The sequence below is a fragment of the Pleuronectes platessa genome, chromosome 16 (assembly GCF_947347685.1).
Source record: "Pleuronectes platessa chromosome 16, fPlePla1.1, whole genome shotgun sequence".
Classification (NCBI taxonomy): domain Eukaryota; kingdom Metazoa; phylum Chordata; class Actinopteri; order Pleuronectiformes; family Pleuronectidae; genus Pleuronectes; species Pleuronectes platessa.
The window spans coordinates 19,035,759-19,060,660 of record NC_070641.1 but is presented as its reverse complement, the minus strand read 5'-3'; the positions used below and the strand labels follow the sequence as shown (position 1 = coordinate 19,060,660).

The following is a 24,902-nucleotide window of genomic DNA, read 5'->3' as shown; positions in this document are numbered from 1 at the left end:
ATCAGCAGATATGATACATTTCATTTATTGAGGAAAGTTAAGATTTGTGTCCACTTACAGTTTGTTGTCAAGTTAATTAAAATATATTTTAAATGAGAGTTAATGGTTCAATCAATGATCCAATAAGTATTTAATTGTAACATTATCTCTTATTTGATAGCCATATTTCGAATTGGACTTTAGTAAAACAAAAAGGTGTTAGACGCAAAGAATCAAATTAGAAAAAATATTAAAAGACAGTGGAAAATTGAACATTTTGGACTTGTGGTTAACAAAATCCTTACTGGTTTATTATGAAATCCAACAAATTATGGATATGTACGAGGGCTGAGTGAAAAGGCCACAGATTATATCAATGTAAAAGTTGTCATATCAATCTATGATGATATTTATCATGAAAAATGTAATTTTATTATTTAGTTTTTATCCTTTAAAGATTGATTTCTGCTCCTTTAATCAGTGATAATAAAATTCTAATATAAAGATGACAAACTTTAGAGTTATGTCATCGAATTGTTCGAGGATATCTGTGGATAAAATGTGAGAATATCACATATGTGTCATAGTTTCTACATGTATCACTGTGTATGGGTTTTTGTAGAGGGTGATATCACTGTGTACAACAGTGGCCACAGTGATACATCCCATTACAAAAACTTCCTTCCTCTGAGAGAGAAAATGCTGTGTATGATGCTGATACACAAAACAATTCAGTTAGAAGACCTGTTCAGTCTGTGTCTCACAAAACACGTCTTAGGAAGATTAAAGATTGACAGTAATGTGTTCTCATATAAAGGTTTGTATGAGGACATCACAAAAAAACTGTGTTTTAAAAATGTGATTGAAAATAAATGAAACAAATATAAACTACTAGTGCACATAGCACGTACCCCAAAATGTAATGTTTTCTTTCTTGGTCCATGTTATTTCCTTCTACAAAGTTTCATGTAAATCTGTTCAGTGTTTTGTTTGTAGTCTTGTCTACATATAAATAAACAAGACAACAAACATTCATGAAAACATAACCTCCTTGGCGGAGCTAACAAAAGTAAAAACAGTGATTAAGATTACATATTTTTAATACTGCAGTAAGATGTTTACACACAGTACAAATACTGGCAGCGCACCATCAGGCAGAGGTTTTTGTATGAGTATATACAGCTGTGTATGGGCAGTGGGGCACAGTGATATATTGCAATACAAAAACTTAACTGAGGCACATAGGCACTGTTCTCAAGAAAGAAGGAAAACATTAACAAAATTTTCCATATTTATTAGACATTAGGGCTGTCACTGAATATTCTAAATGTATTTATTTAATTTTATAGTTTAAATAAAGAAGACATTTGATTGTGAAAATCAATATGAGATGAGTCACTTTCATTGATGCAAAATTAAATGCAGACTGAGCTCTAACAAGTGCATAATTCAACAACAACTATGTGGTAATGATGGCGTAAAGTTCACAACCACACTCGGCTGCAAAGAGTCTTTTTCACTCTGTGATGGTAAATTGCATAAACTATATGTATCATCATTTAGTTTTACTCTGAAAAACATGAAAGTCAAAACATCTCAGGAAGAGCTTCAGTGTTTCTTCCTCATGCTTTGTATCAGCAGATATGACACATTTAATTTATTGAGAAAAGTTAAGATTTTGGTCGACTTACAGTTTGTTGTCATGTTAATTAAAGTATGTTTTAAGTGAGAGTTCATGGTTCAATCAATGATCCAATAAGTATTTAATTGTAACATTATCTCTTATCTGATAGCCATATTTCTAATTGTACTTTAGTTAAATAAAAAGGTGATAGACGCAAAGACTAAAATTAGAATAAATATTAAAAGACAGTTCAAAATTGAACATTTTGGACTGGTGGTTAACAACATCCCTACTGGTTGATCATGAAATCCAACTAATTATGGATATGTACGAGGGCTGAGTGAAATGGCCACAGATTATATCAATGTAAAAGTTGTCAGATTAATCTATGATGATATTTATCAAGAAAAATGGCATTTTATTATTTAATTTTAATCCTTTAAAGACTCATTTCTGCTCATTTGTGAAGGTTGTCGTTTTAAACTCAGAGCAAAGAATGAAAACAATTATTAAACAGCTAAATATTCTACAAATATGATGTATATCAATGATGAGTTTTACATTATAACAATGCTTAAATAGATATAAATTGAATATTTGGTATATTGATATTGGTGGAAAATATAATGCCATATTTAGTGATATTGTTTAATCGCCCAGCCCTGATATGTTGAAGTTTAATAACTTGGTGTTTTGTGTGTTATTTCACTGAACAGTGATAATAAAATTCTAATAAAAAAAAAAAGACAAACTTTAGAGTCATGTCATCGAATGGCTCGAGGGTATCGGTGGATAAAATGAGAGAATATCACATATGTGTCATAGTTTCTACATGTACCACTGTGTATGGGTTTTTGTAGAGGGTGATATCACTGTGTCCAACTATGACCACAGTGATACATCCCATTACAAAAATACCTTCCTCTGAGAGAAAAAATGTTGTGTATGATGCTGATACACAAAACAATTCAGTTAGCAGGCCTGTTCAGTCTGTGTCTCACAAAACACGTCTTGGGAAGATGAAAGATTGACAGAAATGTGTTCTCACATAAATATTTGTATGAGGACATCACAAAAAACAGTGTTTTAAAAATGTGATTGTAAATAAATAAAACAAAAATAAAATAGTGCACATAGCACATACCCCAAAATGTAATGTTGTCTTTCTTGGTCCATGTTATTTCCTTCTACAAAGTTTCATGGAAATCTGTTCAGTGTTTTGTTTGTTATCTTGTCTACATATAAATAAACAAGCCAACAAATAGTGAAAACATAACCTCCTTGGCGGAGTAAACAAAAGTAAAACAGTGATCAAGATTCCATATTTTTAATACTGCAGTAAGATGAATGCAGAACAAATACTGGTCGTGCACCATCAGGCAGAGGTTTTTGTATGAGTATATACAGCTGTGTATTGGGGGACTGGGCACAGTGATATATTGCAATACAAAAACTTGTCTTGAACTTAACTAGGGCCCATAGGCCCTGTTCTCAAGAAAGAAGGAAAACTATAACAACATTTTCCATATTTATTAGACATATTTCATATAATAAATGTTTCTTCCTCATGCTTTGTATCAGCAGATATGATTCATTCCATTTATAGAGGAAAGTTTAGATTTGTATCAAATTACAGTTTGTTGTCAAGTTTATTAAAGTATGTTTTAAATGAGAGTTCATGGTTCAATCAATGATCCAATAAGTATTTAATCGTAATATCAACTTTTATTTGACATATTTCGAATTGTACTTTAGGAAAACACAAAGGTGTGAGACTTAAATTAGAATGACTATTACAAGACAGTTGAAAATTGTACATTTTGGACTTGTGGTTGGCAACATCCTTTCTGGTTGATATTTATGTAATGCAGAGGAAATAGTCCTCACCACAACAGGTGCTTCCACAGCCAGTTAACAAACTGAAACTTGAAGCCAAAGGCTCAGCAACCAGCTCTAGAGGCCAGAGAACCTACAGTATGTCCCCTTCTTAAAAAACTGATATTGTCAGCTTATACTGCTATTATCTCTGACAGAAAACATTTGATAAATGCCACAACATTTTCTGAGCTAGTACCATTTAAGTTATGCTGGGTGAAGTTATCAGCTATCTCCTTATTCTACTAGTGTCACATGTTTTCCCCCAGACTCATATTAGGTAACAGTGGCCTTTGACCTTTGGCCACTTGTGACAACCCTCTCAAAGCAGGTATCTCTCTGCAGGAGCCAGATGGGAGGAGCTTGGCCGACAGGTAGATTCACATCACCTGGTCTGGCTGCAGTAAGCTGGTGACATTCAGCCAGTCTGTCGTCCCCCCCCCCCCAGCATTTATTTCTGTAAATAAACTTATTTTGAGGTTAAGCTCATGTGAGGCCTTCCCTACTTTGTCCAGCTTTGAGCCAGGTTGTGACACCATTGAAAGCCAATCAGTTCATCTTGGAGGCCAAGGGACAACTGGTCAAAATTTGAAGAAATTCCCTAAAGGGAGACTAGAGATGTCCTCAGGACCAAAAACACGTTTTGTTAGGTCAGAGTGACCTTTACCTTTGACCCCCAAATTCTAATCAGGCCATCCTTGAGTCCAAGTGAATGTGTTTGTGCCAGATCTAATAAAAATACTCATGGGTGCTCGTGATATCACACAATCTCACGTGTTCTGTCATAGTGACCTTGACCTTTGACCAACAAATTCGTATCAGTTCGTCTGTGATGCCACATGATTGTTTGTCCCAAATTTGAAAAAGATTCCCTTGTGTTGTTATTAAGATATCATGTTCACAAGGCAAAAAAATCTAATAAGTTTATTCTTGAGTCGAAGCCAATGTTTGTACCAAATTTGAAGAAATTCCCGAATTGTACAAACAGAAAACCCCCAAACACGATGCCGCAACTGGCTGTTGCTGCCACAGAAGCATAAATATACTGTAATCTTCACAGTATAACACCAGTCAGTTCAACTACAGGGATATCAATCTGTCCATTTACGAAGCACAAGTGATTGTGAATAATTTCACACTGAGCACATGTGACAGGTGTGGAAGAGTCTGGAGAAGCTGTGGTGAATGTTGTTCTGCCTGTAACATCATCCAGCATGCCTGGTTTGGCGGGGGGTCAGTGATGGTCATGGGGGGGCATATCCTTTGAGGGTCCCACAGACCTCCATGTCCTGGCCAAAAGTACCTTGACTGCTGTTAGGTACCGGGATGAAATCCACCGAGAGATTATCAGACCTTAGGCTGGTGCAGTGGGCCCTGGGTTCCTCCTGGTGCAGGGCAGAGTGTGTAGGCAGTTCCTGATAGACAAAGAAATTTATGCCATTGACTGACACTCACATTCCCCTGACCTAAAACCAAATGCATCAGTGTATCCAACGCCGCCAGTTACCGCCACAGACTGTCCAGGAGCGCACTGAGGAGTCCTGCCAGGAGCTCTCCCTGGACACGACTCATCAGGAGCATGTCAAGACGCTGTCGGGAGTGCAAACAGGCACTCGGAGGCCGTACTACGGTGGCCCTGAGAGCTCAAAGAACTGAACGACAACGGAGATGTTTCCAGGGGACACTTACAAGCAGGGGTGGACTGGCCATCTGGCATACCGGGATCGTCCCGGTGGGCCGTTGACCCAATGTGGGCCGGTCTGGTCCGCTATGTTTTTTGTTTTTTTCTCTTCTTCCTCTCTAAATTCCCTCCAATTGGGCCGGCCAATTGGCTACAGAGGGCTGGCAGTGTGTTGCCAGTATCGACACATATTATTGGTCTATTGTTTGTCATTGTCAATCAGTCATGGGCTGACAGGCTCAGAGAGCCCTGACAGTGCTGTCAATCACAACACAAACCAGGGTGGGGCGGGACCTCATTCCATTTTGGGGGGGGGAGTCGCGGGACGGGCTGCTGCTGAGACAGAAACTTAAAATGGATAATAAGAGTAAAAAACACCCGGGTGGCGCTGAGAAGCATCGGGAAAAAAAGCTGAAGTGTCTGGAGGTGGAGGCTGCTACATGTGGCAAACTGACGGACCTGTTTGGTGCCGGGTTCACCAGCCCAGCAGCAGCAGGTGCGCCGGGAGACGAGCGAGGAGGACTCGACAATGATGAGCGAGTGGAGGCAGACGTGGTAAGTAACGTTGGCCTGGCGCTGGCTAGGCTACATTTTTGAGACATGTCCAAAACAGAGTAGAAAACGTTTTTGATTTGGTTTTAATATGCCGAATTGTGATATTATGGGTTATTATTGTTCAGATGATTTAGCTAAGCTAGCTAAGAGCTACTAACGTCGTTTACTGTTGCCATAGCATCAGTAAACTTTCTGAGCTGTAAATAGAGATGAGAGTGCTTATGTGTTGATCCTTAATGGTGTGATCATGTACACTAAATTATCAATTATTACAGGTTGTTGTGATATATTTGAGGAGTCGTTCTCCCTTTGTTTTATATGTGGACATTTGGGACCACTGTTAGAATTGTAAGTTTATCATGTATTTTTTAATGTATAAATTCATACTTCATTATTATAATAATTTTCAAAAGGTTTTAAAAGAAACACACATCCAAATGTTCTCAACTCTAGGTGCAGGACAGAGGAAAACATTTTCTTTATTTTTCAGACATTATAATGTATCCATGTCCTTCTCAGGTTGACCACTTGACATGTGAGAGCCTGAGGAGTTGTTCCCCCTCTGTCCATGTTCGATGACTTGCTCTCTGTCTGCCTCCACTCTCTGCCTTCACTGTACCAAAGTTTGTCTGTTGAGTCTCCTCTAGTCTGGTGAGTTTATCATGTTTTATGTTTTATGAAATCATACTTAATTTGTGATGATTAGAGACATTATAATGTATCCATGTCCTTCTCAGGTTGACCACTTGACATGTGAGAGCCTGAGGAGTTGTTTTCCAGACACAGGTAGAGCTAACAGGGGTGTCACCCTGGGCCTGCCCTTTTGGGCTGGGCTTCAGCTGCAGATCTAAAGGCTGCTTCCAGGGGTATGGGGCCCTCAGCCTTTGTTTTTCTTTGCTTCTGCACCTTACAACATACATCACACCTTATTTTCACACATCCAAACACTGTTAACACCACTGACGCGTAACATATTTTACACATCCCACTACGTAGTTAGAGCTATCTTGATTTGGAGTTAAATAAATTTACTTTTGGCTTGAGAGGTTTGTGTGTGGCCTCCCTTCTTGTTGCCATCTTTGAGCTAGGTGGTAACAGTAGTATGCATGAGAGAAGACGCCGCGAGATTTGTGGACTTCTATGTGGTGTCCGCTGATAATGTAGTGGGCTGGTCTGGACAGACAATGCCAGGGCTGAATTTTTGTCCCAGTCCACCCCTGCTTACAAGTGATGGACACTGCTGCCACAAGAGCCACAAAAATGTCCAATACGTCCAACAAATTCGGTTCCATAATGTGGACAATACCTTGCCTGGCAAAAAGGAAGGATGTGAATGCTAAGTGCTGTAAATTACTCACAAACAGGGGCTTGCTTGTGTTAGCGCTGTTTATTCAGTTTACAGCATGTCTCCGGCCCAAATCATTGAGGAGTCATGATGCTCTAAAGACAAGACTATGTCGGAGGGTTAACAGTAGACATTTTCAGTAATAAAGTCACCGACGTTAACGGCTCCAAACTGCGGCAGCAACAACAATCGGACGTGTCCATCACTTTGAGGGGTCCTCTGGAAACACTTCCTTTGTTGTTTCCTGCATTTGCAGCGCGTTTCTGTAACGTGTTGTGTTGTGCTTAATGTGTTGTGTTCTCAAATTGATGAAGATGATTTCTTTCTTTGCTTGTGTTTTGTCTACTTGCATGTGTTTTCTTAAGTTGCAGTGTGTTGAGCTCTCAGGGCCACCGTACCAGACACACTACTGAGTCACATTAGTAGTTGCCTTGATGAAATGTGCACAAGTTGGATCAGCCTGTGATTTCAACTGTTGACCTTGATGATTTTGGTTTCCATTGACCATTGTTACACCATTTTGTTCCCAACTAATTATACACTGGAATAATTTCTTCATCAAGATCTGATGTGTGATTTAAGCGTTTTCTTTGAGCATGAAATGAAAGGTTTTGTTTTAACAAGAAGGTATCATGCATTAACGTAAAAAGTTTTATATTTTTAACTTCATCGAGAGTGTTTTGTTATAACGCGGAATTAATGTCATTTCAAACTAAATTCTGACAATGTGAACCTGTAGGCATAGAGCTCTATTATGGTTGTAACTTGTATCAGGCTTAATAGAAACAATATGCATTTGAATTCAGTGCCGCGTGAACCTCATGCTGTAGGAAGAGGAGCTGACAGGAGGGTCCGTTAAAGGGGAAGTGGTCTCCAACCGTTACTTAATTTTTTATAACCCCGACCTCAGGAGACGAAGGATCTCAAGGGAAATGGTTAATAAATAGTTAAGTGGGGACTGTGTCGTCAGTGAAACCTGTTTATGCTCCCTGGTTGGAACTACATTTTTTGTATTTGTACTAGAAGCAGATTGAAATAGGTCACTGTGATTACTTCGACTACTGGGGACAAGGGACACAAGTCACAGTAACTTCTGGTGAGTACGAATCTAATACATTTGGGTGAAAACTATTCAATTTTGTCGAAACTTTGACTCTTTTTTGTGACTACAATGGTGACAGTCACAGGAGGTAATTGTTTTTAAGGTTTTAAAGGGTACGGGTAAGGGTAAGATCTTCTGGCTCTGAAAATGTAGCAACTACAGAGCTAAATTGTATATTTCGATATATGTGGCGTAAAGCTATTTCAGTGTGATAGTTTTTGTATGTTTAATGCATTGGTGTATTCCACTGTGATTACGCTTTTGACTACTGGGGGCAAGGCACGACAGTTACAGTCACATCAGGTAAGTCTGTTACTTTTTGAATTGCTCTTTTTTGTAGAGTTGGATTGAAAAACTTGAGAAACATTTGTTGTAACACCTGAAGATAATGAATTTATGGGCCAGGTGAACTCGATTTATGTTTTGGTGTTGAAAGAAATCGCGATTTGTTCCATCCCGCAAATCCCAATCTGCAAATTGAAATGTGTCAGAGGCTAGATTATCATAAAATAACCTGGGATGAAAAGGGTCGATATCTGGAAACAAGTTCATGAATGCAGTGGTTAAGTTGTTGTTGAAGTGCGACACTTCGGGCAGCCGAAAAAATTTAGTCCCTTGAAAACAAATTCGCAAAAAGTTCTAAACTGTTCGGTCAACTTCATTTGGATTTTAAAGGCATGTTGTTAAAACCTAATTGTTAAGTCGGGTAATGATCTTGTGTCAGACCTGTGATTTCTCCATCTAAAATGTACAGTAGGTTTATTTAAAGCGTTTAAATTATAATTTCTCATCATGTCAAGTCTTAATTCAAAGGGGAATTGTTTTAACACAGCATGTAAAGTTCAAACTCAAACAGCCATGGTGTCATTAGAAAAAAATGATACATTTTTTGGATCATTTAAACGAGAGAAATTCAACTTTAAGATTACGCTTTCTTGATCATCATTGGTAGATGGTGACTGTATTAAATGGCAAGTAGATTCAGCACTGTGCTACTATGGTGCTTATGATTACTGGGGAGCGGGTACCACGGTAACAGTTACTTCAGGTAAGAAAATGTTTTAATCTCATACATAAATGCTGAAATTTAACAAAAACTCTTGTTTTATTATGCCAATGATTATATGTTTAGTTTACACCTTATTTCCTGCAAAATGTAATTTCAAAGTTGTACATTTTAAAGTTCTGCATTTACGGTAATTACCTATTTTTTTTATCTAGAGGAAAAACGGAATGAACGTGATTAATATCTTAGAGGTGGTTAATTTTAGTGCAACAAAAAACGAAATAATGACCGTTGAAATACTTAAAGGCGCTGGGGAGGAGGTCCCCTCAAAATGTCCACAGTTAACTTTTTAAGTCTAATGCCCTTGATGCAGTGCTTTGTTTGGGGACTGACCAAAAGCTTGATTGCCTTCTTTCTGTCTTAGTCAATGCTTGGTGAAGATGTTCTGTCATTTTATCATGTTTATATTTATTTTTCCTTCCATTCTTAGCCACTTCAACCAAACCAACTGTGTTCCCTCTGATGCCATGTGGTTCTGGGACTGGAACTACGGTCACTCTGGGCTGCCTCGCCACCGGCTTCTCACCTTCCCCACTGACTTTCGCATGGAACAAAAATGGAGCTGCCTTGACAGGTTCTATTCAGTACCCTTCGGTACTGAAAGGCGAGCACTACACAGGAGTCAGTCAAATCGTAGTCCCGAAACAGGACTGGGACTCGAGCAAGCCGGGCCAATACAAATGTGCTGTGACACATTCTGCAGGAACTGGAGAAGCTTTCTTCCAAAAGAAAGGTAAGACCCATCTATAAGTTCTATATAAATCTATCGGAAGTTTTAGTTTGGTAATTGGTTTGAATTGTAGCAGGTTTACATGCTAGAGCTTTGAGCGTATTTGAAAACTGAGCTTCAATTTTAATGTTTTACAATTTTATTATTATATTATTATTATTATTATTATTATTAATTTCTGTGTCAAATACAATTTTTTAATTTACTTTTCCGTAAAAATAATGCATTACTCCTTATAAAGTAATAGCAATTTGATAATAATCTAACCTTTAACAGTGAAAATAACAGTAGAACGTAAGACATTCATATAGGATAGGGAAACGATTTAAGATTTGAAATTAAACAAGGTAACACATTATTAATTTTAATTGTTAGTCTACTTGACTAGTAGCACATAGTGAACAGTGAGGTGGAATGAAAAGGCTGAAGCTCGCCCGTGTGTTTTCAGCTTCTATTCTGGTTTCTATTAATATACTCTAAAACCTTTGCTCCTGTCTCAGGACAGACTATCGCAGGGTTCTCTTCTTCCTTCCATTTGTCTGCTTAATCTCAGTTTTTCCCAATTTTTGCCTCCCCTCATTTTCAGTGTATATTGGTAATTAACATTCACCTGAAATATGCGTGTGCTTGCCTGAAAAGTCAATGTATATGCAGAAGCCAGCATTAAAACTCTGCTTTTCAATCGTGTAATCTTGTTAACTATGAAAATCATATATTCCTTTTTACCCTTATTGAGCACTTTCGTAAAAACAATGCATTAAGGACTGTAATCTAGGTGCATGTGTTTGTTCTACTTGCATAGCATACAATCAAAAATAAAAGTATTGAACTCTTTTCAAAGTCAACATTAAATCTAGATTACACAGTCATTGTAGCACATTGTTAATCTCTGCTTCTGCATATATATTATTCCCTGCTTCCGCAAACATATCTGTGTATGTGTTTGTTTTTCAGTGGTAGTATATAAGACACCCGAGGTGAAAGTGTCGACCTTTTCTGATGAGGAAAACGAGGTCTCCTTCATCTGCACTGCCACAGACTTTTCACCAAAAGATCACCAGATCGAATGGCTGAAAAATAAAGTGAAAGTCACTGACAAAATCACTGAATTCACATCAACGAAAAGCGGGAATGGTACACCACTGTACAGTGTAGCAAGTATTCTCACAATGCAATCCGCTGACGTGCCTGCACTGACCGAGATTATCTGCCAGTTCAAGGGGAAAAACGAAACGGGTGAAGTATTGACTCGTGACTTTCTGAGCTACAGCCCAGATAGAAGTAAGTAAATGTCTGTTTAATGTACAATTACTTTTTAATGTAAATGGATTTAAACTGATGCCCCTTCAATAATTTCCCACTCAGCAAACAATGAATGCCCTAAAGCAGACGTGGAAGTAACAATCGAACCCCCCACATTGGAGGACATATTTGTAGAGAAGAAAGGTACCATAACATGCCATGTTAAGGCGAATAAGCCTCATGTTAGTAAGATATATTGGGAAGATCAGAATGGAGATGAAATTGCCGGTGCCTCTATGGAACTGAAAAATGGTGGAACAACACACAGCCTTCCTCTTGGCATCACATATGTCGAATGGAGCCAGGGGATTAAGTTCATCTGTGTTGTGGAACATAGTGAAGTGATTGATCCTATAAAGACGCCTTATGAAAGGGAAACCGGTAAGACTATTCAGCTACGGTGCACTAAAACGAATTCGTCATGTCATGCAATTAAGAGACTTTAGAAGTATTATTTCCAAGTTTATTTATTAACAGACATTTCTTGCAGAACTGTAGGCACTTTCTATGTTTGTCAGGAGGCTTAATTGTGCTCTCATGCTTGCAGGAGTGCTGACTCAGCGTCCGTCAGTGTTTATGATGCCACCAGTAGAGCACATAAAAAAAAACATGGTTACTCTGACTTGCTTTGTGAAAGACTTCTCCCCTGAAGAGGTTTTCGTTGCTTGGCTTGTTGATGATGAATTGACAAAAGACGCTTTCAATACCACAAACCCTATTAAAAACCATGGATCCTACTCGGCTTATGGCCAGTTATCAATCAGCCTCGACACGTGGAAAGACGCTGGCTCGGTGTACAGCTGCGTGGTTTACCACCAATCTCTGGATTCCAATACAAGAGCCATTGTCAGATCCATTGCCTACAATACATTTGACAAACTCAACCTGGTCAACGTCAGCCTGAACATACCTAACACGTGCAAGGCCTAGTAGATGCTATTTTGTGTCCTCTGCTGTTTGTTAATGTTTTGTTGCTTTTGATATGACATTGTGTGTGTGTCTTTTTAATGCAGATTCAAAATCAAAATAAAAAAAAAAAGCCCTTTGCAACTCTGTTGTTGTTTGTTGCATGCAGCTCATGTCTTATTCAACCAATATTTGGAGATACATGTTTAGTGCACAGTCAGTGCTGTCCAATTGCCACACAAATAAGGCGTTATTACACAATATATTTAGCCTTCAAGCTCAAATTGTATTCACTACAAAAAAAGCAATCACCACACCTCACTAACTTTAGGCATTTAGGCTTTTACATGTAGATGGTGCATGAACACTTTTTGTGTCTTGGTGTTTGTGTGTTTCTTCTACTGGGTCTTGCACCCCCAACACAAGATAGATAGATGACAAAACCGCAGCTCCTCAGTCACTTAGTCAAACGATGAATATTTCTCACAAGCTGACGAATCATGCCACACCAATAATGGGTCTTTCAAAAGTAAATCAGCATCACAGTAGGACAACTAAAAATTAATATTTAATGATAGGGCATGCAGAAATATTAGCCGGCATCCTTTATACACTAATAAGTCACAGGTGATATGTTGTTTTAATTTGATTTATTTTACACTCGCCGGCTGTGGCTCAGGAGATAGAGCAGATCGTCCACTAACCAGAATGTGAGAGGTTCGATTCCCCATGTTCCGCATTTGTCCAAAGTGTCCTTCGGCAAGATACCAAATTTAAAAAATATTGTAATGGTCATACCTGCTGAGATTTTGTTCAATGGTGGGTTTGGAGTTTCATTGATATTTATTGAATGATTATTTTACGTTACATCTAGAGATCCTGATTGAATGGGAGGAGGCCACGAGAGCAGAAGTTGATAACATGGGAAGCACTGCCATCACCTTCATCATTCTCTTCCTCACCTCCATTCTGTTCATCATTGGAACCACTGCTTTCAAGGTAACAATGAGTTAACAAGTTGGTCTTAGCACAGATTTTTTATCATTAGATTGCTCAGGCTAAAATGCTTTATTCACAACTTTATTTACCTCAGCTGAAAACCCCAATAACAGAGAGTCTCCTAATAGTAGGAACACAATACAAACTAGGATAAAAACTGACTAAGGTCAGGCGAGTATATGACATTTTCTTTGTGGTATAAAAGAGTTATGTCTCCTCAAAACATTTTGACTTCGGGAAACATTTTTTTAATTTCCCAAAAGGTTTTGGTGAATTGAATTATGTCTGTTGCTGTAATTGTACCTGTTGGTGTGTGTTGAATAATATTTCTTTCTCATGTTTAACATTGCAAAGATACCCATGATAACATTAAATTATGTCAAATTTGTATTTGTGTCAGGTATATATATTCATATACATACTTTTTGGTGCAGTGTCTCACTTAACTATAATGTGAGGGCTTCAAAAAGACCTGTAAAGGACTTTGACTATATGTTATATATGACTATATTTTGGATACAACTATAATGGACAGCATTACAAAGAGGTCAGACAACATTTATGATTCATATATAACATTTGTATTTTTTATACATCCAGTAATGTTGTAGCCGTTAAGTGCATATGTTCATCATATGATACACTTAAACCCCAATATTTAGTGCAACAAATGGCAGGAATTCAAGTTTTTTGGTCGAATATTATTAATCCATTCTTTTAATGTTTTTTTGTCTTTTCAGGTTAAATGAAAACAGGCGAACTTTCTGTACAGTAATACGTTTTCACATATTTTTTTCTTCTAAACGCAATTTCCCCCTTTTCCCATTAAAATGTTTGTCTTTTTGAAAATAAATGTTAAAATGCAGTTAACTGATCCAGATTACGGATTTTTTTCTCCTCACCATTACTTTGAAATGGTTTGCATCATCCAGTTTGAATATGTGTTATACAATACTCATAACTGTTTTATTAAATATTCTGTCTTTGATTATTATTGTACTGAGTTATGTAATAAAAGGTTATGTTCATCACCTCATCAGCAAGTCAATTTGTAGGTTTAACAGTTGGTTAGTTTTCCAGTCACTCATGGACTTGAACACGAAAGGTTTCGCTAAAGTCATGAGGCCACATGAAATGTATGTGAAACCTTATGTAAACAGTTCTGAGATATTTAAATTCACACTTTGTTTCTGTTACTGGCATAACCACACCTCACACCTGGTATCTGTGATGCACCATTGCTTCTTGCATTGTTTCACTTCTGTATTTTGGTACTTTTTTGGGAGCTGGGTGTTACTCAATGCTTCTGCTTGCCGCTAGCCGCGATCACTCAGCCCTGTCATGCCTTAACATCTGTGCAACCGACTTCCAGCCCTAGTTCCACCTGACTTTCAGAAACCAGCCACTGTTAAAGAACAACTCTGCCATCTAGCCAAAATACAATGATATTACAGTTTGCGTTGAGGCTGTTCAGTTAGTTACTTGACCAAAGTCTGAAGGTATGTATCACTGAGGAGAACCTTTTCAGTTCATATTCAAAACAGTTACATCTAACATATGGAATAAGGCAAGTAAAGTCAAATTAATCTATGCTCTATCTCAGGTGTGCGGGTTGTCAAGCCAAACATCACACTTCATCCTGTCTGGGAAGGTGAATTTAGGGCCTCACCTGTCAGACTCATCTGCACCTTAAGTGGCTTCTTCCCCGGCAAATTGGAAGTGGAGTGGCAAAGGGACAAACAGACCTTAACTATTACTCCAACTGAAACGAAGCTGCAGAGTATTGAGGGAGGGGAGAAAACCTTCAGTCGAATCAGCGAAATCGAGCCCGCGAAGAAAGAATGGGAAAGCGGCTCAACGTTTGGATGCAAGGCCCGACACAACAAACAGGAATTTACAAAAACAGTAAATATTTGTCAAGGTAGGTATGTTTATTATTTCAAGGCAATATTATACAATTAATGTTGAACAAAAACCAATGTTTCTATTAAGTTTTTTAATGTTTCCTGCAGTGTATTCGAGTGCCGCTGCTTCCATTGATGTGGAGATCCCCAGCTTCAGGACTGTAATGATGGCAGAATCTAGAGTGACAGCAACATGTTCGGTCCACACTCTGTTTGATGTCAAGGTGACCTGGGTGATGGATGGAGGACAGCAGAGCAAAGGAACCACGAATTCAAACGCAACTCATATCATCAGTGATGTGTCGGTTCCCTCAAGTGTGTGGAAACAACTCAAGTCTATAACATGTAAAGCTGAACATAAGTGCCTCTCATCCACTGAGAGGACTGTGAAGGTTACAGGTATAAGACGACTTTACAACATTGAAATTAGACACATTATAAATGCAGTGGACTGTAAAGTAGTCATTCTGCTTTCTGTATCATTCAGGTCCTGCAGTTACAGTTCCATCAGTGGAGATTAAGAGGTCTCTCCAAGATTTGCTGAAGGGACAAAGTGCTGAGCTCGAGTGCGACATCACCAATCTCTCCTCCAGCGACCTCTACGTCACCTTTCAGGCAAACGATAGAGACATCTCTGACAGAATGTATGTGGACCTTCCTGTAGCCCCAGGCCTCCATTCAATCACCAGAAGCTTCTCCATTCCTGAAAATCACTGGAAGAAAGACACAACTTTCACCTGCAAAGTCCAGCAAGGCTTCTCCTCCAAGTTCACCTCAAAGTCAACTGGAAATATATTTGGTGAGAGGAATTCCCATTGTTTCCCATAGTTTCAGTCGATTTATTGGTTCACTCTTGATTCATCTGCAGTAGATTCACTCATTAATGAATCCTCTCTCATTTAGCGGACCCTTCTGTGGAGCTTCTCCTGGTCCCCAGTGAAGAGTCCGGACCACAGAGACTCTTATGCTCTGCTTGTGGCTTCAACCCTCAAATTCAATGGTTTTCTGAGTCCAAGAAACAAACTTCAAACAGCGATGTCACAATGGGAGCAGACGGACGTGTGACAATGACCAGTCAACTCAATATCCCCCAAACTGAGTGGAAAACAGGGAAAGTCTTCACTTGTAATGTGTCTGACTCGTCCCTGAGAGAAACTGTCCACAAGAATGTCAGCCTCTGCTCAGGTAAGAACATGTGGAGAATCACAACCTCAGCTGTCTACTGAGAATAGTGTCTCCATCCAAACAGTCCTTAACTGAATTCAAAGTATCAGGTCAATAGTCTTAATATACAGGATAACCGACATTACCACCATGTGGTTTTACATCTTCACCAACCTGTAAAGTTGCAGGAAATACAGTTACAATTTCCCCTTCTGTTCCTGAGTCATGATGTTGAATAACAGCCAGAAAAGTGTTTTTGTTGAACATTACAATGTCACTGTGAAGCTGACCTTTGACAATTAGAATATCAATTTCATGACTTCATGATTTTATCCAATTAGACGTTTGTTGGAGATCTTGTCACAATCTGCATGAACTTTTCATTAGGGAAAGAATGTTTGTTTTGTAAAGACACAGTGACCTGGAGCTCTAACCATTCAAATCCACATTCATTTATCTTTGATTCAGAGTCAGCATTTGTGCTAAATTGGAAGAAATGCCCTTGAGGTGTTCCTGCAATGCTGTGATCACAAGGCCACAACTTTGAGTAAAGTGACAACTGTACGACATTTAGAAACATTCCCATCAGGTGTTACTGGGATAACAAATTTATAAGGATTTGACTGATATAGAGATGTACACAGACTGACGTATGGAGAGACAACCCTGACAACAATTCCTGCTATCGCTGACACTGGTGAATACAAGTGACAGAGTTTCCTCATGATTTGACCTTGCATCTTGATTTTTATTTCTTGTTTGTCAGTGTATTCGAGTGCCGCTGCTTCCATTGATGTGGAGATCCCCAGCTTCAGGACTGTAATGATGGCAGAATCTAGAGTGACAGCAACATGTTCGGTCCACACTCTGTTTGATGTCAAGGTGACCTGGGTGATGGATGGAGGACAGCAGAGCAAAGGAACCACGTATTCAAACGCAACTCATATCATCAGTGATGTGTCGGTTCCCTCAAGTGTGTGGAAACAACTCAAGTCTATAACATGTAAAGCTGAACATAAGTGCCTCTCATCCACTGAGAGGACTGTGAAGGTTACAGGTATAAGACGACTTTACAACATTGAAATTAGACACATTATAAATGCAGTGGACTGTAAAGTAGTCATTCTGCTTTCTGTATCATTCAGGTCCTGCAGTTACAGTTCCATCAGTGGAGATTAAGAGGTCTCTCCAAGATTTGCTGAAGGGACAAAGTGCTGTGCTCGAGTGCGACATCACCAATCTCTCCTCCAGCGACCTCTACGTCACCTTTCAGGCAAACGATAGAGACATCTCTGACAAAATGTATGTGGACCTTCCTGTAGCCCCAGGCCTCCATTCAATCACCAGAAGCTTCTCCATTCCTCAAAATCACTGGAAGAAAGACACAACTTTCACCTGCATAGTCCACCAAGGCTTCTCCTCCAAGTTCACCTCAAAGTCAACTGGAAATATATTTGGTGAGAGGAATTCCCATTGTTTCCCATTATTACAGTCGATTTAATGGTTCACTCTTGAGTCATCTGCAGTAGATTCACTCATTAATGAATCCTCTCTTATTTAGCGGACCCTTCTGTGGAACTTCTCCTGGTCCCCAGTGAAGAGTCCGGACCACAGAGACTCTTATGCTCTGCTTGTGGCTTCAACCCTCAAATTCAATGGTTTTCTGAGTCCAAGAAACAAACTTCAAACAGCGATGTCACAATGGGAACAGACGGACGTGTGACAATGACCAGTCAACTCAATATCCCCCAAACTGAGTGGAAAACAGGGAAAGTCTTCACTTGTAATGTGTCTGACTCGTCCCTGAGAGAACCTGTCCACAAGAATGTCAGCCTCTGCTCAGGTAAGAACATGTGGAGAATCACAACCTCAGCTGTCTACTGAGAATAGTGTCTCCATCCAAACAGTCCTTAACTGAATTCAAAGTACCAGGTCAATAGTCTTAATATACAGGATAAACAACATTACCACCATGTGGTTTTACATCTTCACCAACCCGTACAGTTGCAGGAAATAGTTACAATTTCCCCTTCTGTTCCTGAGTCATGATGTTGAATAACAGCCAGAAAAGTGTTTTTGCTGAACATTACAATGTCACTGTGAAGCTGACCTTTGACAATTAGAATATCAATTTCATGACTTCATGATTTTATCCAATTAGACGTTTGTTTGAGATCTTGCCACAATCTGCATGAACTTTTCATTAGGGAAAGAATGTATGTTTTGTAAAGATACAGTGACCTGGAGCTCTAACCATTCAAATCCACATTCATTTATCTTTGATTCAGAGTCAGCATTTGTGCTAAATTTGAAGAAATGCCCTTGAGGTGTTCCTGCAATGTTGTGATCACAAGGCCACAACTTTGAGTGAAGTGACAACTGTACGACATTTAGAAACATTCCCATCAGGTGTTACTGGGATACCAAATTTATAAGGATTTGACTGATATAGAGATGTACACAGACTGACGTATGGAGAGACAACCCTGACAACAATTCCTGCTATCGCTGACACTGGTGCATACAAGTGACAGAGTTTCCTCATGATTTGACCTTGCATCGTGATTTTTATTTCTTGTTTGTCAGTGTATTCGAGTGCCGCTGCTTCCATTGATGTGGAGATCCCCAGCTTCAGGACTGTAATGATGGCAGAATCTAGAGTGACAGCAACATGTTCGGTCCACACTCTTTTTGATGTCAAGGTGACCTGGGTGATGGATGGAGGACAGCAGAGCAAAGGAACCACAAATTCAAACGCAACTCATATCATCAGTGATGTGTCGGTTCCCTCAAGTGTGTGGAAACAACTCAAGTCTATAACATGTAAAGCTGAACATAAGTGCCTCTCATCCACTGAGAGGACTGTGAAGGTTACAGGTATAAGACGACTTTACAACATTGAAATTAGACACATTATAAATGCAGTGGACTGTAAAGTAGTCATTCTGCTTTCTGTATCATTCAGGTCCTGCAGTTACAGTTCCATCAGTGGAGATTAAGAGGTCTCTCCAAGATTTGCTGAAGGGACAAAGTGCTGTGCTCGAGTGCGACATCACCAATCTCTCCTCCAGCGACCTCTACGTCACCTTTCAGGCAAACGATAGAGACATCTCTGACAGAATGTATGTGGACCTTCCTGTAGCCCCAGGCCTCCATTCAATAACCAGAAGCTTCTCCATTCCTGAAAATCACTGGAAGAAAGACACAACTTTCACCTGCAAAGTCCAGCAAGGCTTCTCCTCCAAGTTCACCTCAAAGTCAACTGGAAATATATTTGGTGAGAGGAATTCCCATTGTTTCCCATAGTTTCAGTCGATTTATTGGTTCACTCTTGATTCATCTGCAGTAGATTCACTCATTAATGAATCCTCTCTCATTTAGCGGACCCTTCTGTGGAGCTTCTCCTGGTCCCCAGTGAAGAGTCCGGACCACAGAGACTCTTATGCTCTGCTTGTGGCTTCAACCCTCAAATTCAATGGTTTTCTGAGTCCAAGAAACAAACTTCAAACAGCGATGTCACAATGGGAGCAGACGGACGTGTGACAATGACCAGTCAACTCAATATCCCCCAAACTGAGTGGAAAACAGGGAAAGTCTTCACTTGTAATGTGTCTGACTCGTCCCTGAGAGAAACTGTCCACAAGAATGTCAGCCTCTGCTCCGGTAAGAACTCGTGGAGAATCACAACCTCAGCTGTCTACTGAGAATAGTGTCTCCATCCAAACAGTCCTTAACTTAATTCAAAGTATCAGGTCAATAGTCTTAATATACAGGATAACCGACATTACCACCATGTGGTTTTACATCTTCACCAACCTGTAAAGTTGCAGGAAATACAGTTACAATTTCCCCTTCTGTTCCTGAGTCATGATGTTGAATAACAGCCAGAAAAGTGTTTTTGTTGAACATTACAATGTCACTGTGAAGCTGACCTTTGACAATTAGAATATCAATTTCATGACTTCATGATTTTATCCAATTAGACGTTTGTTGGAGATCTTGCCACAATCTGCATGAACTTTTCATTAGGGAAAGAATGTTTGTTTTGTAAAGATACAGTGACCTGGAGCTCTAACCATTCAAATCCACATTCATTTATCTTTGATTCAGAGTCAGCATTTGTACTAAATTGGAAGAAATGCCCTTGAGGTGTTCCTGCAATGTTGTGATCACAAGGCCACAACTTTGAGTGAAGTGACAACTGTACGACATTTAGAAACATTCCCATCAGGTGTTACTGGGATACCAAATTTATAAGGATTTGACTGATATAGAGATGTACACAGACTGACGTATGGAGAGACAACCCTGACAACAATTCCTGCTATCGCTGACACTGGTGAATACAAGTGACAGAGTTTCCTCATGATTTGACCTTGCATCGTGATTTTTATTTCTTGTTTGTCAGTGTATTCGAGTGCCGCTGCTTCCATTGATGTGGAGATCCCCAGCTTCAGGACTGTAATGATGGCAGAATCTAGAGTGACAGCAACATGTTCGGTCCACACTCTGTTTGATGTCAAGGTGACCTGGGTGATGGATGGAGGACAGCAGAGCAAAGGAACCACGTATTCAAACGCAACTCATATCATCAGTGATGTGTCGGTTCCCTCAAGTGTGTGGAAACAACTCAAGTCTATAACATGTAAAGCTGAACATAAGTGCCTCTCATCCACTGAGAGGACTGTGAAGGTTACAGGTATAAGACGACTTTACAACATTGAAATTAGACACATTATAAATGCAGTGGACTGTAAAGTAGTCATTCTGCTTTCTGTATCATTCAGGTCCTGCAGTTACAGTTCCATCAGTGGAGATTAAGAGGTCTCTCCAAGATTTGCTGAAGGGACAAAGTGCTGTGCTCGAGTGCGACATCACCAATCTCTCCTCCAGCGACCTCTACGTCACCTTTCAGGCAAACGATAGAGACATCTCTGACAAAATGTATGTGGACCTTCCTGTAGCCCCAGGCCTCCATTCAATCACCAGAAGCTTCTCCATTCCTCAAAATCACTGGAAGAAAGACACAACTTTCACCTGCATAGTCCACCAAGGCTTCTCCTCCAAGTTCACCTCAAAGTCAACTGGAAATATATTTGGTGAGAGGAATTCCCATTGTTTCCCATTATTACAGTCGATTTAATGGTTCACTCTTGAGTCATCTGCAGTAGATTCACTCATTAATGAATCCTCTCTTATTTAGCGGACCCTTCTGTGGAACTTCTCCTGGTCCCCAGTGAAGAGTCCGGACCACAGAGACTCTTATGCTCTGCTTGTGGCTTCAACCCTCAAATTCAATGGTTTTCTGAGTCTGAGCAACAATCTTCAAGCAACAACGTCACCATGGGAGCAGACGGACGTGTGACGATGACCAGTCAACTCAATATCCCCCAAACTGAGTGGAAAACAGGGAAAGTCTTCACTTGTAATGTGTCTGACTCGTCCCTGAGAGAAACTGTCCACAAGAATGTCAGCCTCTGCTCAGGTAAAATGGGATAATATCAATATCCATGATCAGATTCATGCATGTGTAGAATAAATATGATACTGTTTCTAAGTCATTCCTTAGGAATTTGAGACATTTCTTACCCATGATCACAACTTAATCACTGTTGAGTTTTATCTTCCTTTAATATCATGTTCTGTTTTCAGTAACTCCAGCATCCTCTCAGATAGTTGGCGTATTTGTTCAGGGACCTCCACTCAAGGAATTCCAGAACAAGGGACAGGTGACTATCACCTGTCTTCTTGTCGGCTCTCGTCTCAATGATTTCAACATCACCTGGAGATTGGATGGGGACAAATCTTCTCTGTTCTATAAAGAGCCACCAGTGGGGCACAGCAATGGGACAGAGACTTTGAGGAGTGTCCTCAATGTGTCCGCAGAGGACTGGCATGCACATAAACAAGTGTCTTGTGAAGCAAAGCACCTATGCTCGAGCCAGGGCTACGAGGGCCATACAAGCAAAAGCAGAGGTAGTGTTTCTTTTTGGATTGTTGTTGGATGTCGACAGCTATTTAGAGTTCGACATAGTTTCAGACGGCCTTAGAAACTCATGGTTAAACAAATCAAATTCCCCATGATGCCTGTGCTGACTGTGACTAAATGTTGAGACTGAAATAGCTAAAAACAAACATTTATTTTTCTTTCTCAAGTTTTTCATCAACCAACAGTGAAGATAATACAACCAACTGCCCCTGAGCTCTCTGCGTCAGATGACCTCCAACTTATTTGCCTCGTCTCTGGGTTTTACCCATCCAATGTCATTGTGTACTGGGAAGGGAGTGGCCAGAGACTCCCATCCACTCGCTACACCAACAGTGCTGAGTGGACATACACAGGGAGCGGCACTTACTCAATGAGCAGCAGACTCAACATATCCAAAACTGAAGACAAGAGCTCTACGTATTCCTGCTTTGTGAGACATGAATCATCTGAAACGCCTTTTAAAAGCACTATAGAGAATGTGTTTGGTGAGTTGAGGATTATCATTTAATAGAAATCCAGTTCAGTGTTATTGTTCATCATACCCTAGAGTTCCTCGACCTTCTCTGGTCGCAGTAGGGCTGGGAAATAAAATAGACCTATCAATAATTTCAAAGATATTTGTATCAATAGCAAATCAAAAGGTAATATAAATTAAGAAAATAGGCATTTGCACTTTTAGATTTTAAACCTCTAAGCATTCTTCTTCTGATTTCCATCATTAAATAATTTGTCTTGCTCCATTACATTCCTCACCTCCAATGAATGAAAAAACTAAACATGAATGACTGTCTCCTCCAGCTACAGTCACTCACACTGAACCTTCAGCCACCTTGCTCCAGGGCACAAACGAACTTGTGTGCCTGGTCTTCGACTTCAGCCCTGCATCCATTAACATCACATGGTTCCTTGATGAATCCGTGCTACTGTTGGACTACAACACTAGCGAGCCCCACGAAAGCCAGATTGGAAAGTTCAGTGTCCGAAGCCACCTTCGTCTCCCCAAAGGCAACTGGTTACCAGGAGCAGTCGTAACCTGCAGGGTGTCCCATGCAAACACCACCCTATCCCTGAATATATCTAAACCAGGTGCTGGCTTGTCTATTAATTCACTGCATATGGTTAACCACCTATTTCCCACATTGACTATTTGATTAAAATCTCTTTGCAGTCCTTGGACCAAGGTTCTAAAGTCAAACTAACTAACAATTGTTATTTGATTTCTTTTACAGACAACTTGGAGCACTGCACCTTCTTCGATGAAATTATGAATGCTGATATGAATCAAGATATAGATGTTGAAAGCTGGTATATGGCTTTAACTTTTATGCTTCTTTTCTTCAGTTCTGTCATCTTTGGTGTCTCAGCTACCATGATTAAGGTGAGTGAATGCAATTTTCAGTTTGTTTCCATATTTTAAAAGCAATATTAATATTTTTTTGTAATTACTAATGATTTCCTCTTTTTTTTTTCTTCTAGACTAAATGATGGTGATCGCGGGACAGATCCCATGCAATGGTTCTAATTTGAATATTGCCTGAACAGTTTCAACTTTATCTCCTTTAAATTCTTTTTCACTTTCTTCTTTAGTTTATGTTTGTATTATCGTGGACTGCATTTATTTTTGATTCTCTCTTCAAATGTCAACTTTGAGTTTTAAATACCAATATAATGAAAAATTATTCTATTACTGGAGTTGTTCTTGTATTTCAACAATAAAACAAATGATCTACACATTTTGACACAGTATTCATTCTTCACAGTTATAATCAGAATGCAGTCGATTGCCTCGCAGTGCCAATACACGCCTGTATTACTCACCTTGTCCACATGAGTGAGACAAAGCTCCATACACACAATGCTGCTGATTTACCACCTCTATGAGAAACACTAGTTGTGAGGTAAGATGCTGAGGTCTTATTTTAACTTTCTAAATGGTATGATACGACGGTGCATTCACTTAAAAACACAGACACTCTTTGTGTCTCTTCTCCTTTCCATACATACAGTCACTGTAAATGTGTGCCCTGTCTTTGAGTTTGAGTTGCATGTTTGGATAGGCATTTGTGTACCTTGTGGGTTTTAAGGAATTCACATCTGGGAGGGATGACACTACGCACATCAAGGCTCACTATTGGCTGCCTCTGGAGTGATCTGGCACTGTGCATGCCCCGATTGGCTAGGGACGCCATGGCAGCCATCCCATAGCTGTGACGCTGTTGCTGGGATGGAGTCACAGCATGCTGCTGCCAGTCTCTGTGCCAAGGGGCCGGTTACAGGGAAGCAGGGAACCATGCCCAGCAGGCAGCCTGAGAGTGTCTCCCTGTCTAATGCCCCCATACCCTCCTTATTTTCTCATACCAAGGCCCTCCTTCTTGGTCCTTGCTTGACCACTTTAATGGGTCCATATAAATAAGGATAAGCAACAAACAAACATCCTCACACATTCGATAAGTACCCTCTCTACCACAACTGCTGTTGGGGCATCACTGAGCAAGGCACTCAACCACAACTATCCAGTGGCCAGCAGTTGAAGGCAGTGGCTGTACAGCATCCCACAGCATCAAATATGTTGAATTGAGTGTGAAACAGTACAGTCATGAAAAGAGCTGAATGCTCAATCAGCTTCAACCGGGATCAAAGATCTATCTTGTCTTAAAAATACATGTAAACGAACCTTATCT

General features: G+C 39.7%; 1 protein-coding gene and 1 long non-coding RNA gene across 4 annotated transcripts; both read left to right on the top strand.

Annotated features, from left to right (window-relative positions):
- Positions 1-5,638: 5,638 nt before the first annotated feature.
- On the top strand, positions 5,639-6,757 carry LOC128459179 (uncharacterized). The gene is made up of 3 exons (XR_008342107.1): positions 5,639-5,714; positions 6,234-6,365; positions 6,452-6,757. It is a non-coding gene; the product is annotated as an uncharacterized LOC128459179 (long non-coding RNA).
- A 1,186-nt stretch (positions 6,758-7,943) lies between these two features.
- On the top strand, positions 7,944-23,952 carry ighd (immunoglobulin heavy constant delta). Of its 3 annotated transcripts, none has more exons than XM_053444264.1 (20): positions 7,944-8,155; positions 9,658-9,960; positions 14,768-15,085; positions 15,177-15,467; positions 15,556-15,867; positions 15,972-16,253; positions 16,999-17,289; positions 17,378-17,689; positions 17,794-18,075; positions 18,819-19,109; positions 19,198-19,509; positions 19,614-19,895; positions 20,641-20,931; positions 21,020-21,331; positions 21,436-21,717; positions 21,885-22,208; positions 22,389-22,706; positions 23,020-23,307; positions 23,451-23,599; positions 23,698-23,952. In XM_053444264.1, exons 2-20 carry the CDS (start codon positions 9,690-9,692, stop codon positions 23,704-23,706), a joined length of 5,217 nt encoding a protein of 1,738 aa, XP_053300239.1. In that variant the 5' UTR covers positions 7,944-8,155; positions 9,658-9,689; the 3' UTR covers positions 23,707-23,952. The 3 variants fall into 3 exon arrangements, with proteins under 3 accessions (XP_053300239.1, XP_053300241.1, XP_053300242.1); XM_053444266.1 differs by lacking the exon at positions 7,944-8,155 and adding an exon at positions 8,175-8,464; XM_053444267.1 differs by lacking the exon at positions 7,944-8,155 and adding an exon at positions 8,486-9,209.
- The last annotated feature ends 950 nt before the right edge of the window (positions 23,953-24,902 follow it).